This window comes from Carya illinoinensis, chromosome 3 (genome assembly GCF_018687715.1).
Source record: "Carya illinoinensis cultivar Pawnee chromosome 3, C.illinoinensisPawnee_v1, whole genome shotgun sequence".
NCBI lineage: Eukaryota > Viridiplantae > Streptophyta > Magnoliopsida > Fagales > Juglandaceae > Carya > Carya illinoinensis.
Window position 1 is genome coordinate 20,160,908 of NC_056754.1, and position 25,397 is coordinate 20,186,304.

Sequence of the window (25,397 nt, forward strand, 5' to 3'; positions counted from 1 at the left end):
AGAAGGCATGCATACAATATGCATCTGGAATGAAATCCTCAACAACAAAAATAAATAATGTCGCGAAATTAAATTATGAAAACTAAATGTAGTTTACCCGTATTGCATTAGCCCAATGCTTCTCAGAGGCAATTACGGTTTTCGTTTTCGGGTTGCAACCCATTCCTATTTGACCCATGAGATCAGTGAATAGTCGTTGCCTTTGTTGCAGGCGAGTAATTTTTCCTCTTATTTGTGCCGCATCAATTGTCTTCTTCCCAAGTTCAGCCATCTTCGTTACAAGTCTGACATTATCTCGATAGGTGATTTTCGATCCAACCAATTTTCCATTGACCGTCTCTTGGTAGAGAAGGTCTACGAACATCTTCTCTAACCCATCGGTCCATAGGTTGAGATCACGCTGGTTCTCAGTGTCATCCATCAAGCACTGCTCAATACAAAAATTTAACAACGCAATCCAACACCCATGTCTCGAATAATGGTTACTATTCGTTGAGTACTTGTAAACTATTTAGCACATAGACATTTATCTAACTAAGGATTCACATAAACAGTTAAATCATATCTCAACAATCGCCTCAATTGCAACATAAATAAGGTTCATGGAAGTTTAACTAATATTCTAACATGGTCAAATATCAAGGAATAAGTTGAAAAGAGACCTGTGAAATTTAAACCAACATGCAATCCTACCACCAAACTTGTAATTTTGTGTAGTTTGTTCATATTCTCATTTTTTAGTTTAGTAAATATAGTTTTTACAAAAGTGACGGATTTTAATAATTGTGTGATACCCAATGTTTTCCCTTAGTATATAGGGTATGTACAATATTCGAAATGAAATTGTAAACAATATGCAAAATTTCTCTTAAATAAGGAAAAATACTTGAAAAGGGTCCCGTTAATATGCAAACATACCTCTCCGCAAGCATGAGTGGAAGATCTAAGATAGTAACGCTGTAAAACAAAGATCAAAGGGAAAAAAATAGTGAGAAACCATTTTAGTTTGACTACTAGCAAATAGTTTTTCACTGGAACTTGCCTAGTTTTCATATCAACAATGTTATAAAAATAATTAGACATGCATGTAAGAGAATCCAAATAAACTATTATAAGATAATATTAGATAATAAAGTAATAAACTAATATAATATAATATTAGATAACCAGGAAGTTGGTTGTCTACGGGCTTAAAAAATCCTTTCCTTTAACCATAACTTTAACAACACAAGCAAATGATACTAGTGAATCTCATATAAAAATTGACACACACTTCACTCACAAAAATGGGTTGATTTGACCTAAAACATAATGCATGGGAGAAAAAATCTGCACTGACGTGATATAGGGGCAAATTTCTTGTATTCTTGCTTCATTTCTTCTTTCCTTTAACCTTAAGCCCAACAACACAATTAACCTTGTTCTAGTAATGATGAAAAATTGGAAAGGTGCATCATTTTTGTGTAGACATGGCATAAAAACAGCCTTTTAAATGATGCAAATCTCGGTAAGGCAGAATTTGAAAGAGGAAAACTCACTAGTTTGAGTGAAAACTTTGATTGTTTACTTGGGTAATTAACTTGGGAATATAACTCACAAGTATTATACTGATTTATAAGGAATTGACACACAAAAATGAAGGGTTTAACTAAATTAAAAAGGAACTAAGGGAGAGAAAAAGAAAGCTGAATTTACTGCAGAAACTTCACCCTTCTAGGCCAAAGAGAGCAGAAATGCCAGAAAATCTACTAAAATGTCACCCCTTCAAGGTGTAGGTTGGTCGAATTTTACTTATTTCTAACTTCACATTGGTTGGTTATACACTTATTTTGTACAAGTATTAGATGAAAAAATAAAAACAAATGACGTTGGTAGACATCATGATAGAATATGTTTTGGAAAATCTGCCAAATTCTGGGGCCCCGTGTTGCTGCTGTTTTTATAATGCAAAATGAGAAGTAAAGAGAGGGAAAACCATGGAGTTTCATAACAAACTAAAATATATCTTCTTCCAAATAAAATTTAAAGACGAGTTCCAACCTTACAAGGCAAACCTAATAATTAAAAATACATTAACCAAACTACAACTGCCCACCTGTTAGCCCCAATGTCTGCATAAGCATAAATTTTTCAGTCATTTATGTACCAATCAAATAATGTAGAGCTAATTTACAAAATAACAAGGCCCCATCAGCTCAAAGAATAAGAAAATCCAAAATAAATAATAACTTTTCTTAAGCAAGAAATATGACTTGAAATCAGTGTAACTATTGTCAAGATTTCAATACCCCTCACCAAATAAAAATTGCTTGGCTAGGAAGAACTCCTATTTCCCTTACTAGAGCAATTTATGGTGGGTGCCAATTACTAGTAAGGCACTGCTGCAGCATTTTCCCCCTTGAAACTTAGGACTAGGTGGTAGTTTGCAAGATAAGGTCATATATTCGCTCAGATGGTAATCAGCAACCTTGTAATCCTTTTATTAAAAATACTTCTTGGGATGCTTGGTTTCACTCAAGGTTGCTTACCCATGCATAGATGGGATTAAACACCCTTCTCGAGAAAGCTGGGTAACCATTTTAGTTTTTATTTCCAGTTTACCATGAAACTGCCTAATAGTGTGAAACTGCCTACCTACTAGTGTGAAACTGCCTAATATTGTTCTACCATGGTTGGGAGCTGGGTAAGAACAATATTTCTTGTTATTGTTACATTAATATGCTAAGTCCATCTTCAAAAACAATTTCTTATCCTACAAACTCGATGCAAGATCTTAAAACTACACAAAAAAAAAACAAACAAACAAACTCCAACTCGAAGATGACATAATATGATGTTATGAAATAATATTTCTGAGGTCTGTTTGGTACTCTACATTTCTTCACTCATAATGGATCCAGGTTTAATTCTAATCATGGAATTGTCCTTGGTACCATTTTTGTCAGTCATTTATGAAGAAAAAATGGAACTCTTTGCTGTTCAGGAAACGAGTTGTCAGGGAGTAGAGTCGGCAGAAGAATTGCAGCAGATCAGTATACCTTGGAGACTATTGCTTTGCAAAGCAAAGTCCAAAACATTTACAAGGAGATCGAACCTAAGCCACTAATCATAGCACCTGGAGGCTTCTTTGATGCAAACTGGTTACTAGTAATTCATTCCTAAGACGACCAGAAGTTTGGATGTTGTCTCCCACCATATATATAATTCGGGGCCAAGTATCTTGGATCCAACCAAACTGATTTTTGACTCTTATTTCAATTCTGAGTCCCTCTAATAGATTGCATGAAATTACAAGAGTTGATACGTGCCTTGTTGAAAAGGTTCTTAACCCATCCTATCTTGATGGTGAGGCTGATACATTTAGGAGTCTCCATAAAATCCTAAATGTGTTCTATAACTTCAGCAAATGCATGGGTTGGTGAGTCAGGAGGGGCTTACAACAGTGGCCATAATCTTGTCACAAATGCATTTGTGTTTAGTTTTTGGTAATTTAGCTACACTTAACAATTAAAATATTAGGTTCTCTTATCGATTCTAGGCATGATAATGTTTTTTTGGATGCAATAATCAGGTATTTGGATCAACTTGGAATGGCATGGGCTCATGACACAAAAATTTACTGCAGACAGACATTGATTGGTGGAAACTATGGTTTACTCAACACCACCACCTTCAAACCAAACCCCGACTACTTTATTAATTGAGTTTTGCCCAGTTATACATGTCAGACTCCAAATCCACAGAATCTGAAACCTTAAATTTAAGATCATCTACAATGTTTTTGTTCTTTCAATTTAATTATTAAAATTTTTTGTGTAGGTGTACCTCAAGCTGTAACATAGATTCTTGAAACTATTTCATACTAGAGCATCACAAATCATCTTGATGTAGAAGTAAGATACAATTTTGTTGCAAGTCTTGCTGTTTTATCATATTTGGCTTTACACTATTGTTATTCCCATATACTAGTGATAAGAACTAATGAGAGAACTATTAAAAAATAAGAAAAACTACTGAGCAATGAAATTACTACTCTGCTTTATACACACCAGTGCTCTTCTTTGGCATCGATTAATGGGAAACAATGTTCCCTCAAGAAGCTTTTCTGGAACAAAGAAGAAATGTGCGTATGGTCACTGTGCAAAATATTTGGTAATATGGATCCATATTCAATTCTTAAAATAGGTGTGTATGGTTTGTTTGTGATCTAATCAGAATGAGGTTCTTCATCATGCAGAACCCAGTATATACGCAAATCATCCATCAGCATAGAAAAAGATAAAGTAATTGATTTATACCCTAACTGTAAATTTTGTACCACGATATTATTCACAAACATGTAAGAATAATGAACAAATTATTTGAAAAAAGTAGAGTTGATTTGTGCTTACCCTATAGGAATGCGTTCTCGGCCCCGTGATGGCAAACTGGTCACTGCAAATCCTGCTGGGTGTCTGGAGCTTCTACGAAGGTGAATGACAGAAGTGGGTCTCATCTGTATTCTACCTTTCGGCATGGTTGCTTTATAATGGAGGGTTCGACTGCAATCAGAGGGATAGGGGCATAGGTTCGCTGTGCTCAGATCTCGAATCCGAATCTTCCAATTTCCAACTACGGTGCAGTCTACTCTCCACAACATCAATCTCCCATGTACGAGCCATGTGATAGCGCGCGACACTGAGTAGAGTCACAAGTTGTACAAAGTTGTCACTCGATTCTGCATTTTAACCCTTGGACATTGCAGAGTTGGCTAAAGAGAGGGAGAGGGAGAGAGAGATGTCACTTCGGGGAGATGCAACCAGAGAGAGAGAGAGAGAGGCTTCCCCACCCAAATCCAAAGTAGAAGTCTGCTCAAATCACTGTAGAGAGATTCGGATGGAGAAAGGTGTGGCTTGGGGAAGATGAGGGTGATGGTCGTCGATGACTCGACAGAAAGGGGGAGAGAGAATGGTTGATGGGAAAATTATTTCAAAAGAAAGTAAAATTTGGGCTACAGTAATAAGAACGCTAGTTGGAGTGTGTTTAAAGTGTTTGGGGGATGAAAACATTTCAACTGTACGAACTCACCTAAGAAATCTAAGATATCTCTGTTACCCAAACCGGCCCATAGTCATTTGCCACAAGTCGGGCCTTATATTTGTGAATTTATCCATTGTCTGGCACTTAATTTTTAAAACTTATTTGTTTCCAATAGATTTATGCCTAAGTGGAAGATCAACTAACTTTCAAAATTGGTTCTTTGTTATAGAACTCATCTCATCTCTCATAGCAGCTAGCCATTTTATTTGAAGTAGGTGAACTTAGTGTTTCCTTAGAAAAAGAAGGATCACCAAAGTCACACGGAGTATACATGAAAGATTTCCCTTTAATTTTAAAATGACAACAATGAATGGTTCCATGTTTGCTTCTACATAACTGAGACTCTTATAAGTCACTTTCTAGTGGTGCACTCATACTAGGAGGTAAGTAACTCCAACTGTCATTTGCAATTATAGGATGTGTAATTCTCCACCCTCCCCAAAAAATGGTGTAATTCTCTCAAGTTCTTACAACTCAAATAGTTCAAGATCTTTATTTACTTCACAAATATCGGGAAAATCATTCTCAATAAATGAGACATCATCATGCGACTCTATTTCAGTCATTCCTTTGTTAGGATGTTCACCATACATAACATAGCTCTTTGAGCTTTCTGAATATCTTATGAAGATATGCTTGTTTACTCTAGGGCCAAGTTTTCCATATTTATGGGAAGTGGTATGAACATAACCAATAGAACCCTAATGCATCAAATGTTCCAAATTTAGTTTTGCATCATTCCATACTTTATATGGGGTTGAATGAAAGGACTTAAAAGGCATATGGTTCAAATTGTAGGCAACAGCTAGAAGAGCATCCCTCCAAAATGATATTGGCATGTCAGCTTGCACCATCATTAACCGAACCATTTCCAATAAAGTATGATTCCTCATTTTTGCAACACCATTTTGTTATAGTGTGCCATGAATCATTAATTGCTTGTGTATCCATTTTTACTCATATAGTACCTAAAAATCTTTAGACAAGTACTCTTGATCTCAATCAGTTCGTAAAATTTTTAAATTCATTTCTTTTTTATTTTCAACCTCAATCACAAAATGCTTGAAGCAGTCCAATACTTTAAAGCAATGGGAGATCAGATAAACATAATTGAGACATGATTAATCGTCTATGAAAGTGAGAAAATAAGAGGTGCCATGACGTACCTTCATATTCATAGGTCCACAAATATTAGAATGAATTAGTTCTAAAGGATAAGATGCCCTAGAAGCCTTTTCAAAACGTTTTCTACAGGCCTTACCAGCAAAACAAGGCTTTCACACAGGTAGACTTATATTAGCAAGAGATCACAATAGCTCTTTTCTAGCTAGTCTAGCCATTATATCTTTTCCTATATGGCCTGGTCTAGCATGTCATTTCAATGAATTAGAAACAATATCATCATCATTTGTAACCACAAAAGAAAATAAGAAATTATCTAAATCTAACATAAAGAAACCATTTGAAAGAAAACCATGTCCATACAAAGTCCTATCCAAATAAAAGTCTAGCTAAGGGCCATTAAAGTGAAAAGTAAAACCAAGTTCCAATATAGAAATAATTAAAAAAAGATTATATTGAACGCTAAGTGCGTAAAGCAAATCATGAAGAAGTAATAAGCACTCCAAATGCATCTTGAGTTGGTAGGTGCCAAATCCAAGTACTTCTTCCTTAGTTCTAGTATCCAATATAACGTATTGTTTGTCGGCTATATTCTTCTATAATCTATAAATCCAGCTCGATCTTGAACTACATGTTTGGTTGCTCCTATTTGTGTCTACAATCCATTTTTGGAGTTGAGTATGCAAAAAAAATAATATATAAGCAAACATAAGTAATAAGAGAGTTGCGTTTGGTGGATACCTTTTTCAATGCAGTCACGAGCAAAGTATCCCACTTCCACAGTTATAGCATTTCAATTTAGACTTGTCTTTACCAGCATGTTTGCCTCTATGGCGCTTTGCTATCTTTCTATTCCTTGACCTAAGACTATTTACTACTCTAATAAATTTCTCATGTTGCTTGCACTTAAGCCTAAATGCCTTTTGCTTCCTAGCTTGGGTAACAAGAAGAGTATTATGGTGCACATCTATACACTTCACCTCTAATTCCAAATGGTGAGATATATAAGCAAAAGTCTTAACATTCTTACTATGTGTCAAAACGAGCTTCATTTGCTTCCTTGTTAACTTAGAAAAAGGTCGTATCACAGTGGTAACTTGCCAGTCATCAGTAAGATTATTGCCAGCAACCTTTAGATCATGAATCAAGGTAGACATCAATCTTAAATGCTCAGTCACGGTATGTTTAGGGTCCATAACATATAGCTCAAGTCTCAAAGTAAGAGCACAGAGTCTAGTAGATGATGTCCTTCCACAGGAAATTTTAAGCTAGTTCCATATATCTTGGGCAGTTGTGCAATCCTTAAACTCCCCAATAAGATTATTATTCATGCTTCTAAGGATGGTAAAGTGTGCAAACCTATCTATCTTTGCTCAAGCCATATAGGCTTCCATATCATGATGATATTGGGAAGTATTCCATTCCTTAGGTTGTATCAAAAAGTGAGACAACTTTTCTAGGACCTCTTGTTCATTACGTAGATATTAGGTCCAATCCAATTTATCTCCTTTAGTAAGGCCAACAACTATATTCTTAGTGACTATTATTACTATATTCATTGCACGAGATTAAAATTAGTACATATTTAATTTTATTTCAAAATCTAAGTAGGCCATGAAATTCCTTCCTACATAGTGAGAATGAAAATTTTGTGAAAAACTAGTAATCATCTCTCACTATATAAGTCAAAATACCATATCTAATTAATTTTGAATAAAATTTATAGACAAGTTTTTTAAAAATTACTCAAAAATCATGCATATATAATCCATTTATCAAATATGAAAAATCCGTAATCATTGCACTAAACATATTGCACATAGGCTCACCCAAAGCCTCATTGGTGATTTGGTGCGTTATGTTAAGATGACCTTAAAGTATATCGAAAGACGTGAGATACATCCCTTTACATGGTCTCAATAATAAATTACATTTTCAACGAAAATCCTACCACAAATCTTCTAGAAAAACCACAAATAAATAGGGATGCCAAGTCATTGATATACTTATAAACTACACCTTCACGGTATTTGTTAATGTCCAAACACATAGTTCAGTCATCTTAATGTGTATGTATATCGATAAAGTGAGCAAAAATGCACTCCAAGCGCAAGGGTGGATTACACTCTCCTAGACCAAGAGTAAGACTGGTAAAAAATTATTGTTCATCGTCTTCTTACTCAGTCAATTTTTCTGATTTTTTCCAATTTTGACCATCCATTTTCAATTGACCATAACTTACTCATATTACGTCCAAATCAAGTGTATGATATGTCAATTTAAAGTTTATGAACGTAGATTTCTAACCATATTAAATTTATTTTAAAAAAATAAGATTTTATTTAGTTAAAAGTTGGCTCAAAGTCACAGCCCGAATATGAATTTTAAAATTAGGGTTTTGAATTAATTCTTCTACATGCAACAGAATTTCACCAAATTTAACGGACATGTTTATGACATTATAAAGAATGTTTTCATATAAACAATTCAAACTTAAATATGTCATAATAGACTCTAATGAAAAATTTGAAACATAAACAATTATGGCATATCATCAATTACATGGTTTTAAACTCATTCAAAAGTATCAAACAACATGTAATCATATTAAAAAAAGCAGTATAGGCTCTTATACCAATGTTAAATAAGGTTAATTCGAATTAACTCATTGGGGTGACTAATTAACTTCCTTGAAGTTAAGTGGTAGTAGTGGGTAGTTAATTAACTCCTAGTGGTGATGAGTTAATTAATAACTTTCACACCCATGTGAATACATAATGGATCATTGGGTACCCACTACCAACATCTCCCAATGTCAAACTCTCTCTCTCTCTCTCTCTCTCTCTCTCTCTCTCTCTCTCTCTCTCTCTCTCTCTCTCTCTCTCTCTCGTTCTTTTGCCCTGGACAACCACCATCACTCACCACGTCGAAAGTTCACGCTTAAACCCACGGCCCACGTCACATGGCTACTTTGCTTGTAAGCCTCTCTTCTCTACTACAATGATTAATTAAAATGCATCTATAGTTAGGCCTTAGAAAATTACATACATGCCCCTAGCAAGTGATCCAATATTTATTAATTATGGTGATATTATTGTGATAAAGCCAAGGGGAATTAGATGTGACTCCCTAACTTACTTTATCCTATGGATGCTCATTGTCAAGCCTCACCATGCCTACTGTCAGGAAATCGAGAGTCCCCCGCATCTCTTGCCCACTTGTATGTACAAGTTCCCAAGGGCTAGATGTTATTGGGGAATGTCAGGGCGACGAGTCCCATTTGTCCCAGCCGTTCATCTTTCCCATGTGAGTGCTTCATGGGTTGGTTTTGCTCATGGACCGAGTACTTAGTGGAGGTCCAATGACTTGTTTAGAGGAGGGTGGTCGGAGGGTGGTTGGGCCAAGTTGGGTTCTCTCTCCCTCCCCCTAAGGGAGGGAAAACCTCCTTACAGTTACCCTGTCAATTCCTATCGAACTAAACATTCTTACCTCTATTTTCTTTATCTTATTTTCATGTAGTCACATCCATTGATCTCTCCCACCCTTGAGATGGACTATGGTTACTCTTCCTGACTCTGCGATGTTCCAGGCTTTGGGTTCTTGGTTATACTTGTATGGCTTTCTTGTCATTTAATGGTGTTAGGCGACGATTCCCCTTCTAATTTTAGTGACATGTCTTCTGATAGTTGGATTTGGCACTTAATTGCATTTGTCCATTTCCCTTAGAGCACTATCATTGGACTCATTAAATTTATCTTCACAATTTGATGAAAAGTACAAGTTTTTCATAAATCTAAAACCTTCATATCTATAATTCCACATTGGATTAGTCATTGGATTATTCTATAATTCCACCTTCATATGTACATTAATAATTTAATTTAGTACTTAAATAATTGATTCTCAACTAATTTAAAATAAAATAAAATAAAACCATTGCCTATTAAAATTAGAATAAAATATTAGTTTGAAGGTGGAATAGTAGACCTTCAAATTTGAAGGAAGAGCAACAAATACTGTAACTCAAATCTTCCTAAAGATCTATTTGATGAATCCAATGCAGGTTCATTTTAAGTAAATTCATCAAAATCTAAAGATGCATTAATTTTTGATGAAGCCAATGCTAATGTTTTTAGCATTGATGGTGTCAGGCAGCCCTTTCTCCTCACATCGCATCGCACAATACACGCCACGAGATTTATCCTCATCTCTCTAGCCTCGTAGGGTGTGTGTGTTCCCATGATCTAAGATGCTAACCGTCGTTGGGGCCTATTTAAAACCCATCCCATGTAGATGAGAAAGTAGGAGAAAGAAGAAGCTCTTTGGTTTCCTTTCCATTTCAAAGTTGATTTTCCCAATGGTTGCCTCTCTTCTCTTCTTTTAAGTGCCTTGGTTTATGTCTTGTCCATTCATTTCTCCAACTTTAAATCACTTTATTGCTATAAAATGGGAAGACTTTGTAAGTCCATCCAAGGGCCCATGTTGTATTAAAAGCCCACTATGCAAGGATGAAAGAGAGAGAGATAAAAGACCTGCTAACTGGTATGGGAGATAAAGCAAGGCATTTAACTTAAAAGGAAAAGAGAGGCTAACTAAGGGAGGATTCAACTTCTGGATGGGAGAGGGAAGTAGAGAGTTTGAATTAGAGAGCTTATTCTTCCTCTTACTTCTCCATCTCCATTAGATCGATTAAAATGGGAAGACTTTGTAAGTCCATCCAAGGGCCATGTTGTATTAAAAGCCCACTATGCAAGGATGAAAGAGAGAGAGAGATAAAAACTTGCTAACAGGTATGGGAGATAAAGCAAGGCATTTAACTTAAAAGGAAAAGAGGGGCTAACTAAGGGAGGATTCAACTTCTGGATGGGAGAGGGAAGTAGAGAGTTTGAATTAGAGAGCTTATTCTTCCTCTTACTTCTCCATCTCCATTAGATCGATTATAGAGATTTAGAGAGGACTTGAGAGATTGCATTTAATCCTATTTGTAGTAAATTTTGCACTCAGAGACTTGTGATCGTAGGCCCAATATCAAATCATATAAATTTTGTATCTTAATATTTTCTACCATGTATGTATTTATGTTAAGAAAGCTATGGATGATGACCACTAAGCTCTATCATATAGAGAAAAGAGTGTCACTCGACCATATTATAGGTCTCTGTGACATGAAATGATCTTACAGTTTATTTTTCTAATCAAAATTGAAATAAAATTTCATAAAAATAGATATCCAATAATAATAATATTCAAATAGAGTATATAAAGAATCCAGGAATTAGATGTGTGGTGTTTTTTTAAAAGTGACTTGCTAAAAACATAAAATAGAAAAAGTGTGGAAAATGTTATTTTTATTTACAATTTTACATACATAATCATATATCCTAATACGTAAGTCTTTAAAATGGCGAACATTTTGAAATTTAAAATTCAAATTAAAAAAAAAAATTGATAAAGTATGACATGTAGATACCCAATACGCATGATATTGTACGTAAAATTATACGTAAATATAAACTTGAAAAAGTAAAGAACGGGACGTGAATGCTCTTAAAACCTGCTCAAGTGGTAGATCAAGTTGACCCTGCCCCCCTTGAGTAGTGGTGATCATTGGTTGGGTGTCTTTTTTTCGTCTTAAACTACATGGGTGTATTAACTTTAATAAAGCATGCAATGCATGGTTTATTATAAATATAATGTATGGTTGGATATACGAAGTTACAAGAAAAGTTCCTTTTAGAGACTTTTTAAATAATTTTAACTAGATCTACCTAATAAACATTTCACGTGCTCACTTTAATAGTAGTTCACCTACCAAAGATAGGGCTAGCTTCCATTCATTTGGGGTGTCACATTAATTCTATATATCCTAGGTTTAGATCCTCGTGATGTCTAGACTGTCAAACAACATACAAGTCAATGCAAGAGAAGAACACACAAATAAAATATGTTCATTGTAATTGTTAATTTGCTCGGATCTCTCTCAAATGAATTGATAGATAATCTACTTAGGGATCTAAATTGAATGGATTTTAATTTTTTCAATGCATAGACCTAAACAAATTATAATTATTCTTTAATCATAGTTAAAGTGGATATAAGATACTCGATCTAAATTATCGGATATGAAATTGCATACCATCATGTGTACACGATGAAAATGCCTAAAATGTTGCATCTATTTGCATTAAAAAGAATATGATTTAGTAAAGCACTAAATCATATGGTATGCACTGGGGCAACTCCAAAACTCCTTTCGACTAAAGAATACGTCCACGCCAATAGATCTTTTTAAGGTTTTCTCTCAAGAATACAAATGAATACTATAACTCTAGCTTCTCTCCACGCCCTAAAAATTAATGCATTTTATTCTATATATACTTAGGGTTTGAGAACATTTATAGAGTCTAAACCCTAGTGAAAAAGTTATTCTCTCAATTTTCACTCAAGCAAAGTCAACCAAATTGGTTGAGTAAACTTTCTGTCCAATTCTTGACCATGACATTGTTGAACTGTTATTACCTTGTAAATGTTGTAATATGAAGATCCTTACGAATCATGAGTTATATTTTTAACGCTACCAATGTCACCTCAATCTGGTATGAGAATCAAAAGTAATTGACTAATTTACTCCAGCTAGGTCGATCTCAGATTTGCAAATTTGCAATCTTTGCATTCCTTTTTGTTCCAATTGCAGTCTAGAGTCTACCCAATATTATTTACAACTCAATTGGATTGAGTTTCATCATAAGTACATGTCAACATATTATTTTTACACTAAATGCATATTCATCTATAAGTTTTTCAAATACAAATCTCAAAAAAGTTTTAATATGCTAATAAAATAGATTCCAAAATCTACGAGTCCTGTAAATCGCAGGGAGAATATTGTTGTGATTCTTTGTGAAACACTAATTGTGGTTTAGCACTTTACTAATTTTGAAAAATCAAACTATCTATATATATTAACTCATAATTTAATGAAACATATCTAATTAACTTTAAGGTTCCGAATAAGATAAATAAACACATGAAGTGAGATCGACAACATTTATTACAATTCGTGCAAATATTTTTGGACAACACTAAATATTCAATAATTATTAATACACACTTTCTTATCTCTCTCTCTATCTCTCTCTCTCTCTCTCTCTAATTTCTTGTTTCAAAGCACCCTCAAAATTTACAAAAACTTGAAAACAACTCTTGCTACGGATGTATAGATCGACGAGGAAGATCAGTTTTCTAGAGTGCTGAATACATTATAGTTTTCCATACTGCTTGAGTGTTGCATGCATGTAGCCATTGGAGGAACTACGTTTAGCTTAGAGGAGGCCATGGCTGATGGCCCCCCCAGCCTCCCAAAAAGGAATTAAGGGTTAATTATTTGAATTCAAATAAAATTTAGTAAACAATAATATTGATCCAAAAAACTTGAAAACTTCTTGAAATCTTTCAAAAATATAAAAAATTTCTTCTCAACTCCATTTAAAATTCTTATCTTCTTAGAAGATAAAAACAGTTCCTATATTTTATTTAAGTCCATAAATTTTATCTTGAAAATATAAAAACGAGTATATACTTAAGAAATTTAAAAAGTGTAATGCTACGTTATGTCATGGAATATGTAATCGTTACACAATTATTTTAAAAAAGAGTGAAATCTATCTTTAAAAAATTAATTTTTTTATATAGGTCTCATTGTTTATCATTTTTTTAAAATAATTGCGCAACACTTAAACACTCTACAACTATAAATATAATTTCTCATATAAAAATATAGCTCAAGAAATTTAAAAATTTGAAGAAATGAGTTAAAAAAAAAAAACAAATTTATATTTCTATATGCGTTCATATATATTTCTTTTATAAAAACCTAAAAGTCATTAATTTTTTAAATTATTTAAGTGTCTTCTTTCAAACCTTTAAAGGTTAAACTTTTGCATAATATTCCCTCTTAATTTTCTTAAATCAATGAATCAATGCTTTACTTAATGAACAATACATGAACAAAAATATACATTGAACTTTCTCATTTTATCTGAATTAAAAATTTTAATATGATCAATTATTGAGATTGATAAAAAAAAAGTAATGTTTATTATAAATTGAAGGAATATATATGAAATCAATTATTAGAATTTTTCATAATTATAAATAACAAAGTGTATAATATATACACGTACATATACATACAGACATGCGCATGTAAACAAGGATAATCGTCGTCATATAGATTGAAATGATCCCTTCAGTATTAATTTTTGAAAAATGACAGAGTTACAACTATTTTATTATCTATTTATTATTTTTTTATATTTAATTTTTTTAATTTTTTATTTTATTTAATAATTAAGAAAGTAATTATTAATAAAATTATATATATTTTTAAAATTTTTTTAATAATTAAAAATGTTTAAAAATATATAAAAAATTAAAAAATTTAAAAAATTTAAATTTTTTTAAATAATAAATAAATAGTGATACAGTAGTAAATATATCATTATTCCGTCTCTGTCTCATGTAGTACATGCGATAAGTCTCTGTCTCATCTAGTACATGCGATCAGACTTTTTTATAGTTAGGCTGCACGTTTTTCAGTAACGTTTGGTGACCGTGAAAACGACATGTTGGCGAACGTGTACGCATGCGCTGTACTTATTGGGATTGGCAGCACGTGTTGGAACGTGTATTCAAAGCTAGCTAGCTCGTGCTTAAACGAACTTTCAAGGCATGCAGTGTCATTTTTCTGTGATATATTTTTTCTATCAATTTATTTAAAATTAATTAATATTAACAAAATATATATACAAATATTTATTTATATAAATTCTACTATATGGCTGAAAATATTTTTAAAATTAATTAAAAATTTCCTAAATATATATATATATATATATATTTGTTGAATTAGATCTCTGGAACTCGAACTTTTGCTTATGAAATAAAGTATTGTTTGGCCATTAAGATTTCTCATCTTAAATATAAAATTCTCATATCATCATTATAATTTTTTTAAATTCTTATATAAAATATAATAAATAATTTAATTTTTCTAATTTTAAAATAATAATAATATTAAAATATAATATTTTAATATTTAATCTTAAAATTCAAAATTTTAATTTGAAAAATCTGCCAAATAAAACCTTTAAGAGTTATTTGTTTATCTTCTTGCTCAGCTCAATGATCATCATTCAGAACATTCTCATGGACTCATATAAAGGCAAAATTAAAATCATATGTTTGTCTTTTACCTACTGTTCCATTCGACATAAATTTTTACTTTATTCTCATATATCCATTTTCTTCTCCATTCGGCTGGTTACTTTAATGTTGGGGGTTAAGGGTGTACGTAATTGAGTTGAACGAACAATTAAGGAATAGATGTTGAAACCTTATTCGTTTAATTTTTATTTGTAAGAGCTCGAACTTTCTATCGAGTTGAATTTTATTTATGTTTGTAAACAATTTGTTTAATATTGAGCGAGACCAAACTTATTCATGAGCTACTTCATTTAGATAAAATATATGTTTTTGTATTTTAGAAACTAATTTATATAAAAATTATGACAAATAAATTTTGATTTTTTTATTAATATTTATATAAAATATGTATATTTATATTATCCACGTACAGTTAGATTCATAAGGATTCAAATAATATATATAGTATGAACATGATTTAATTTCCTCCAATTTCAATATTGAATGTTTTTAAATATTCTCATCATATATATAACAATATAAAAATAATAAATACAAGATTACATGATTTATATGTATCGAGTGGAGTTTTATACGAGCTGTAACGTTTAATAATTTATCATAATTTTGTATTCAAGATTAATTCATTAATAAGCTAAGTAAGCCAAATTTGAGTTTAACCGAACCAACCTCGAACGAATTTTTAAGAAGTATTATTTATTTACATCTTAATCGTGGGTGAGAAAAATAAAAGAAAGAGTGGGTGAGGTTTCTAATACAAGAGAATATACATTTTTTATGTGACCGGTGAACACAATTTGCAAAATGAAAATAATATATTCTAGGTGTTAATGCCTAGAATCAGCACAATAGGTTGAATGGAGAGAAAGTGTCATTCCCGACTCGCTATGACAATCTGGGCATCGATCGGTGTTGTGTGAAGCTTTCGATAGTGGTCTGGTGCGGCTATTCAGTGTCAATACGTATATCCATAACAGTGAAAGGAAAATAAGAATAGAGAAAATAAAGAGAATGAGATACACCGATTTACATTGATTGGCATTGGGCCTATATCTATTGGGCTTTGGGAAGGAGAGAATCCACTATAATAAACTTGTTTTATAGCGGTAATGTTGGACAATCAAAAGAATGAACTCGCACTTTACTGTGAGGCAGGCCCGACAGCTTTAAGTCTGGACCTACCTATTGACCCTTAACGAAAAGGTAAGTAGGAGATGTTTGATCATACTGCAAAAGTTAAACTGATTAGTGTAAACAATCTCCAATCATGGGTGTAAATTTTGCAAACCTGGGTTGTCTTGTTGGGGTGCAGTGAAAGTCTGAGGCGTTACTCATTTGATGGAGATGTAGTGTGGCGAGGGTTTGAGGTGTTATTTTTTTGGTATTTTATTACAGGAGATGGCATCCCAAGAGTAATGTCGGGCAGTCAAAAGATTGAACCTGCATTCCACTGGAGGAGAGGTCGAGATGCCTTAGGCAAAGCCCACCTCTTTGGTTCCCCCAAGGAGGTAAATTGTCGAATAGCTGAGGAGTTGGTTTGCTATTCACCATGATGGGGTTTGGGGTAAGTTGTTGGGTAATCGAGAGCTTGGACCTACTCTCCTCCTTGAAAGATTTCGGGCCACTAGGAGGGCTAGACCCAAGACTCTCACGGGGAGATTAGTGTTGGGTAATTTGAGACTGGACCCACTCCCGCCCATTGACATTATAAGGAAGGTAAGTGTCAAGTAGGCTGGTGTTGATCTCGTTCTTCATCATAGTGGAGGTCGGAGTAAGTTGTTGGATAGTCGAAAGGCTGGACCAGCCTTCCATCGTGGGAGGGATAGAGCAGCTTTAAGGCATAACTCATCCCTTTATGTCTCACAAGGAGGTAAGTTGTCGGACAGTATTGACACCCACGGGGAATGTAAGTGTCGGCCAACTAAATGTTAGACCCACTCTCTGTCGTGGGAGAGATAAAGCAGTCTTAGGGCATAACCCATCCCTTCAGGTTCGAAGGGGAGGTAAGCTATCGAACAGCTAAGGAGCTGGTCTGCTCTTCACCATGATGGGGTTGAGAGGTTGTGCCCACTCTCTTTTGTGAGGGAGGTTGGGTCGCCAAGAAGGTTGGACCCACCTACTTATCCTCATTGGGAGGTAAGTTGTTGGGCAGTTTTATGACTAGACATGCTCTAGCCTGTTGATATTAGAAGGAAGGTAAGTGTTGGGTCAAGCTAGTTCTAATCCCATTCTTCATTATGGCATAGGTCGGGGTAAGTTGTTGGACAGCCCAGAAGCTGGACCCGCTCTCCATCATGGGAGGGATAGAGCAGCCTTAAGGCAAGACTCATCCCTTTGTGTCCAGAAAGTAAGCTGCTAGGTAGTTTGAGACTGGACCCGCTTCTGCCTGTTGACGCCACAGGGAAGGTAAATGTCAAGGTAGGGTGGAGCTAGTCCCGCAACTCACCATGAGGGATATTGGGCTGTCGGAGGGTTGGACCTACCTATTAACCCTCACAGGAAGGGTAAGTAGGAGAGGTGTTTGTCTGTGTGCATGTGAATGTCAAGCAGTTTATTCCGATGGAGACAGATTGAGACGTCTGAATAGTGTCTGAGTGCGACGAGGTGTTTAGCCAATGTTTCGCGATACAAGAATCAATCATATTAGCAAAAATAAAATCCACATAAGTTTTAAGAGAGACTAACTTGGGTGTTTAGCCACTGCGTCGACTTTTTCTCGATCGAATTTCCCGCTATTAGTTGCTATTTCTTCTCTTTCTTGCTCTTTCTTGACTGAAATTGCTCAATTTCTTTTCTTCTTCTTCTTCTTCTTTTTTAATAAACAGCTGGCACACATTGTGCAGCGTTGACTGTGCAAGCTAACCATTGCATGGGGCATGCAACACATAACCTTGCACGGGGCATGCAATGTGTGACCTTGCATGGCTGAGGCGTGTTGCCCACCGCTGAATGTTCGAGTTACTCGTCAAGATGCAGTCCAAGATGGTGAGGTCATGATGGAGTCCAAGTAGTTTGGTGGCAGCCATGCATGGCATTGGTGCATACGGTAGCTTGTTTTCCCTTGTGTATTGGCTAGGATGGTTGCTTGCACATAGCCCTAGTGCAGTCTGTGATGCTCATGCATGGCAGGATACATGGTGCAGTTGGAATGGAGTTGGTTCGGTCGTGGAGGACTCGACGGGACGAATGGGTGAGACGGGTAGCCTCTGGTTGTGCATGGGCGAGTCGAGATCTGATAATGGGCGAGTCAGGACTTGTTGGGCAAGTCTGTGATGGCTGGGTCAAGCAGTTGCCGGGACGGGTTGATGCCAGCTTGCATGTGATCGTGCATGTTCCTATCGTTTTGGGAGGCGGCTCGAGGAGCACCTGGCCGGGAAGATCCCGCCACTGTATGGCTAAGGAATAGGTGGGCGAGGAGGTCGTTGCCCACCAGTGGATGACCAAGCATAATCCCAAGCTAAAGAGGTGGTGGGGCCAGTGGGAGAGGTCCAACCGATGTTCTTTGTAGTCGATAGCTATGTGTTAACAGCAACTAGTATCGTTTGCCCAGCCGTGGCGTTACCAGCTCATTAGTAGCTAGTGGATTGTGACCCGCCAACTTCCCAACGTCCAGTCATGCCTCGCTGCCTGGAGCTTCCTCTAGGCATTCAACATGTATGCGAGAGTGTGTCATGGGGAAGGTAAGGCCTGCTTTAGTGAGCACCTCAATTGGGTGTTGCACAATGCACTACGATAATATATTGTGTTCTTCGTGTGCTGTGGGTGTATCCTGCCCTTGCTCTTTTTGTAAAGTACTCTCAAAATTGAGTATTTTGCAACTTATGTGGCAGGGGTATTTGGCTTTTTGCTCGGGCAAGAAAGACCCGCCTACCATTTTTTGTTAAATACTCATAAAAATAAAAGTTGGAGTGTTTATAAAATTAATTCAGATTCAATAGACGGTACTAATTGTTAATACCTAAAATTAATCACATTTTTCTTGATCTATATAATTCGACTCCCGAGCCCGCTATGATGATTTAGGTCTCGAATAGTGTTGTGTGGAGCCCTCGGCAATGGTTTGGTGCAGCTGTATGGTGTTGGTGTGTACATCCATGGCAATGAATGGAAAATAAATATAGGAGAGAGAGAGAGAGAGAGAGAGAGAGAGATTTACGTGGTTTGATATTGGGCCTATATCCATGATGGTTCAGGAAGGGAGGGATCCACTATAATAATATTGTTTTACAGTCTTTCATCCTCACTGTACAATAGATCTCGAAGGTTTATCTTATGGTGGAGATATCATCGATGGAACTTCATTCGTGAGGTTGAAGAAGCTTTTCAAGAGAAGTTTAGCTAAAAGTCTCCTAAAGTTGTTTGTGTCTGTCTCTTTTATCTTCTGCCCCATTGCTTTATGTCACTTCTCCCCTCTTTCTCCTAACACTTTGCACTCTTTTGACCTTTTGACCATTCCCTCTCTTTTCTTATTCTTCCCTCCTAATGAGTCACCCCATTGGGCTGGGGCTGGGTTTAGGAAATACCACGGGCATACTATATTATTTTATCCCTTACATTAGTTATAATTGAATTCTAAGGTGTATAAGGCCCTGTTTATAAGGGGAGTTCGGTCCGGTCCTAGGAGGTTTTGTGGATTAGACTGGACCTATTTGGTCCAAGGTTTTCCCACTTTGGATCGAACCAACCAACCTAAGGACCAGACTGGTTTGGTCCCATTTGGGATGGTTCGGTTCGGTTGGCCCATTTGGTCCACCCTATTCTAAATGAGCTAAAATTTTTATATCCTATATTTTTTTGTTCAACAGTGAAAATTCACTAACAATTTATCCAATTTTAAGCCAAAAATATCACCAAAAAAAAAAAATTTTGAAAGAAAAATAAAATTAATCATAAATATCAAATTAATATATATTAGTATAAATATAATACTATTAGTCTATTAGTACATAGTAATAGTTATTAACTTATTTACTATAACTAATAAATTAACTATACTAATACTATTATAAATTTATATATATATTATAATTTATACTATAACTCTTATAATATGTTAATATATTAATATATACTAATACTGTATATTATAGTTATATATTAAAGAATATAATAATTTTTTCCTTAATGATCAATGAATAATTTTTAATAAGGTTATGATTAATTTAAATAATAAAAAATATTAAAAAATGTAAGAAGAAAAGGTAAAAAATAAAAATAAAATAAGGGCACATTGTTGGCAACTGTTGTGACACCCAAGTGAAAATACTTGGTTTTATTGAGGAGCATCTGTTGATGCGTTATTGTAGGTCCCTTTTGGTTTTGGTTGTATGCAATAAATAGCTGAGGCTGGCAGGGAATTGGAGGGACGCTTGTTGTTTGGCTTTAATGAAGTAGACTAGGAAACAAAATTCTGTCTTTTTATATGCTAAGGTTGAAAGTTCCTCCCGATTTTGATGGATATTTGGGCTGCTGCTGATCATAGATAAATGATGAAAAATTTTATATATCATATTATATTTTTATTTTCGATAAAATGTGATATATTTATTATTATTAAATTATAAATTATATTTTATCTAATAAGATAAAAATATAGAGTATGAGTCATACTATGACCTTACTTATTCTTAAACTATATTTTATGTTTATTAAAAAAAAAAAAAAAAGAATCAAAAGTGAGGTCCACTAAGTAGCTTAACGTCACAGAAATTGACCAGACAGAGAGATTTTGTATATGTACATTTTTCTTATTTAAGAAAGAAAAAGGAGTTATGATGAGGTCCACTTTACTTTCCCAAAGATTAATCAACAATTACACAAACAAGACTATGTCGTATCAACTCGAGCTTTATTGCGAAATCATTTGTACTTTCAATCCCGAAATTAATATAAATAAGTTATAAAAATATTATTATTATTATTATATATATATATATAGTGATCATATATATTCCTCTTGATGGCATATAATTTATATAGTTATATTGAATACATCTCATTGCCACCTTAGCACCATTTTCAAGCTATGTATTTTGTTGGTACATTAAGCGTTTTCTTTTTGAAATAGCATTCACATGTTATCTACATTTCTATTTAAAGAATCGATTTTTTCTATTTTAATTAACCAGTTTTTAAAAACATCATCCGATAATTTATCCAAAATTTCTATATAATTCATTGAAAAATAAATAAACGAAATGATTAAAAAAAAAATAGATAGATGAGAGTCTGAGAGGTTGGAGAGAGAGAGAGAGAGAGAGAGAGAGTTAAACCTCGTAAAAAAGAAAAAATTACTCATTGATGATTCGTATCAAAATACATAGGTTGTCTCACACCCACAGTACTATTGGAAATGTAATCGTAACACAAAATACATTTTCTATGCATAATATGAGGGAGACCTTTATGGAGGATGGGCTCAACTGTTATACCGTATTAGATGTAGGATGCAGGCATAATTAATTGCAAATATTGCTCTAACATTTCCAAGAAATCTACTGGAACAGGGGAGAAGAGCTCTTATTTGGCCGCCACCACCAAGTCTACGGTATCATCTTCTGCAGATTTCTTCAACCTCTCTGCGGCTTTCCGGACCTATATATATATATACACACACACACACACGCATAGGCATTGTAAATGATTAAAAAAAAAAAAAAAAGAGGCAATTTAAATAAATAAAAATAATAATGAAATTACCTCAATATTCCAATCTGTTCTGGCCGTCAGTATAATTAGAGTTATTGTTTGCAGAAGAACTCCAATGATCAGTCCCCACCAGATTCCCTGACAAAGGCCACCATGCAATTTGCGTCACATCCCATTATTCTTTACTTATAATGAATGACACACAAATATACAAGTAATACTTTGGGAGAGAGAGAGAGATTCGACTTACTGCTACTCCTAGACTAGTTTTGAAGCCAAGAACACATCCAATTGGAAGACCGATGAGATAGTAAGTGGCTATGTTAACATAAGCCACCACAGATTGCCATCCACTTCCAATTGCCACGCCTAAAATTCCAAAGAAGAAAATAAAGGAAAAAATGCTTATATATAATGGAAGGACATGGCCCATGGTCTTTATTTTCTTTTTCATCTAAATATGTTAGAATATTAGAGGTCTTATGTTTATACCCTGACTTCGTCTCGTTTAATTAAATATTCTACTAATAAGTTTGACTTACATGTGAAAGACAGTGTTAGAATATAATTTAATTTTAGGGAACAAATGGTGAGTTAACACGAGAAAAAATTAAAATTCATTATGTAATATAAAAAACTGAAAGAGATAAGTATGTAAATCTAGAAAGTTAAAGGGATGAGAAGAAACAAATTTAGTTATTAACGGTATATAAACATAATCTTTGTTTTGTTATGTTTGTCTTTTTGTACCATACGCGTTTGTGACATTACCTGAGAGTATAGGTTGAATGCCATTTAAAAAAACAGAAATGGCGAGCAATGGGGTCAGGGTGGACACAGCCTTTATGACCTCAGCGTCAGATGTAAAGAGTGTGCTCAATGCAACCCGGAATACTAGAACAATTATGCTGAAAACTGTACTAATGAGTATGGTGGTCGAATTCACCACCAGTACTGAAAATTTTGCAACCTTGGCATGTCCAGCCCCAAGCTCATTACTGATTCTGACACTGCAACCCACCGAAAATCCGTATCATTGATTGTGATTTTAAATCGACCAGTAACAAATATTTTACAAATTTTTTAAGATTCCATTCAAGAACAAGAATTTGGAAATCTTAACATTAACAGACCTGGTTGCTGCGCTTAGTCCCAACATGAACTCAATGTCCCAGTTCAAGTAATTCATACTGAAATCATGTACAGTTTAGACATTAGAATATTCAAGAAAGTTAACAATTCAGCGTTTGTTAAAAACGCAGAATACATGAAAAAATAAAAGAAAAGAGTAAGAAGTCATAGGGTTGAGCGTTGACGTACCAAACAGAAATAGAGTCTAGTGAGATTGTAGGGTTGGGGAGGAGCCCTGATATAAGTACCAATCCTTGGCTGTACCATATCTCCAAGCTACATCAATATTATGATGAAGGTCAGTATATTCTTGAACACAGAGAAGAAGATAAAAATATTAGAGAGGAGCAAGAGAGGCAAATTTTCTACCACAACATGACAGCAGAAGCGACAGTGATCTTTAAATAAGGCCAAATCCCTTTGAAGGCTTGGATAGAGAAACCTGTCCAAGTTTCCTTGCAAGAGGGGCTTAGAAGAATATAAAGACTAGTAACAAAGACAAGAATCCACCAAGACAAGCTTTGTGTTAGAGCAGCCCCCACAAGTCCGTAGTCTAAGACGTATACTACCAACCACGAGAGGAGAATGTGCAATAGGAATACTCCACAAGACATGAATGCCAGAGGATTTACAATGTTCTGTGCTTGGAGGAACCTTTGCATCGGGCAGTATATTGCAAATGCATAGAGTTGGGGTATCAAACCGTGCGCAAAAATCTGGCCTTGCTCAGCTATGCTCTCCGATTGTCCTATGGCTATCAGGATGGGGCCAGAGTACCAGTAGAGAAAGGTGAGGAGGACTGCTGCTCCCAGGTGCAAAATTATGGCCTTTTGGCAGATGATCCCCATTGCCGGGTACTTCTTCGCTCCATATGCTTGTCCACACACGGTCTGTACAGCGCTGGCCATGCCCAACTGCGTTTTTGAGAAGGAAATATCAAAGTTCAGAACATAGTTGGAATAACAAAAACTACTCAAAACTTGCTGCAACAATTTATGAATATCGACGTACAGTAAGTGTGCAAAAACCACAAAAACTAATTTCAATCGAAGTAGAAAAAAAATTAAAGGAAATCACACCATAATCCCATAAGCTAGACCTTGCATTCCAACACTAGCTATGGAGGCCCCAGCAAGTTCCAAGGTTCCCAAATGGCCAGAGAAAATCAGGGTCACAAAGCTTAGCATGTAATTACATAGCTCAACTACAATGGATGCCCAAGACAGAAGCCAGAGGATCCTTGACTCCCACGCCACTAACCGAAGCCACAATCGGAATTCCAAAGGACGGCGTTCCAAAGTCTCTTCGACAGCATCGGAGGACATGCCGGAAACCCGATTGTGGGTGGGGAGTCCATGTAGCAGCGGCTGGTACTCTGCGGAGCCCATGATATGATTCGAAGCCCTGGAAAATTAAGAGTTGAGGGTACTTTTGAATGAACGGGAAACAAGTGCATACAACGTGAATATGAAGGCCTCCAAAGATCAGCTACCATTTTTATTTTAGGGTTTTGCCCCAGTACTAGAGTTCAGCTACCACTCCAAGAACCTGGTGCTCACCAACCAGTTCTCTCTCCTCTGTATCTGCAAATGTAGGTTTGATGCAGACAAACAAAACAAATAGGGGAGAATTGTCGCTGAAGCTAACGGCGTCGTCTGAATACTGAAGAAGATATTTTATTATTATTTGTCGCGTTAGGCATATAAATTACCTCTTTCCATTTTATTTTACTTAATAATTATAAATTTTTTAAATTTTTATTTAAAATATAATAGATAATTAATTTTTTTTTTCAAATCTTAAAATAAAAATTATATTATAATAATATTAAAAAATTATAATTTAATAATTTTTTAATAATTTTTAATTTTTATTTTATTTCCTTTGTGTAACTAAATGAATTATTTAATTTTGAATGGATATATAAAACAAATCATCCATATCATTTAAATTATAAGATTAAAATAAACATCCAAGCCATACATACTCATTAAAAAAAAAAAAAAACAGGTAGTAGAATATATAAATCATTTTTTCAAAATATTTAATTTTTGTTTTTAAAAATTATAATAGTATGAGATTGTAAAATAAAATTCAAAATTATTCATTTAATATTGATATAAGTGTTATCATTAATGATGCAAAGAAGGAAGCTACTGGTAAGTGGTGAGCTGGTGGCTTCATCAACCTGT

General features: G+C 34.6%; 1 protein-coding gene across 1 annotated transcript; it reads right to left on the reverse strand.

The window, feature by feature from the left end:
- Nucleotides 1–21,692: 21,692 nt before the first annotated feature.
- LOC122303703 (protein DETOXIFICATION 41-like) lies at nt 21,693–24,783 on the reverse strand. Its single transcript, XM_043115604.1, has 8 exons — nt 24,285–24,783; nt 23,575–24,119; nt 23,395–23,481; nt 23,208–23,264; nt 22,846–23,084; nt 22,325–22,443; nt 22,126–22,212; nt 21,693–22,020 (listed from the first exon to the last, which is right to left on the reverse strand). The coding sequence occupies exons 1-8, from the start codon at nt 24,591–24,593 to the stop codon at nt 21,946–21,948; spliced, it is 1,518 nt and encodes a 505-aa protein (XP_042971538.1). The 5' UTR covers nt 24,594–24,783; the 3' UTR covers nt 21,693–21,945.
- Nucleotides 24,784–25,397: the final 614 nt, after the last annotated feature.

Coding starts and splice junctions, on each gene's coding strand:
- LOC122303703 (XM_043115604.1), bottom strand. CDS start 24,593: ATGGGCTCCGCAGAGTACCAGCCGCTGCTACATGGACTCCCCACCCAC. Junction 22,444..22,845: donor CATTCAACCTATACTCTCAG/GTAATGTCACAA, acceptor TTGGAATTTTAG/GCGTGGCAATTGGAAGTGGA. Junction 22,213..22,324: donor AAACTAGTCTAGGAGTAGCA/GTAAGTCGAATC, acceptor GGCCTTTGTCAG/GGAATCTGGTGGGGACTGAT.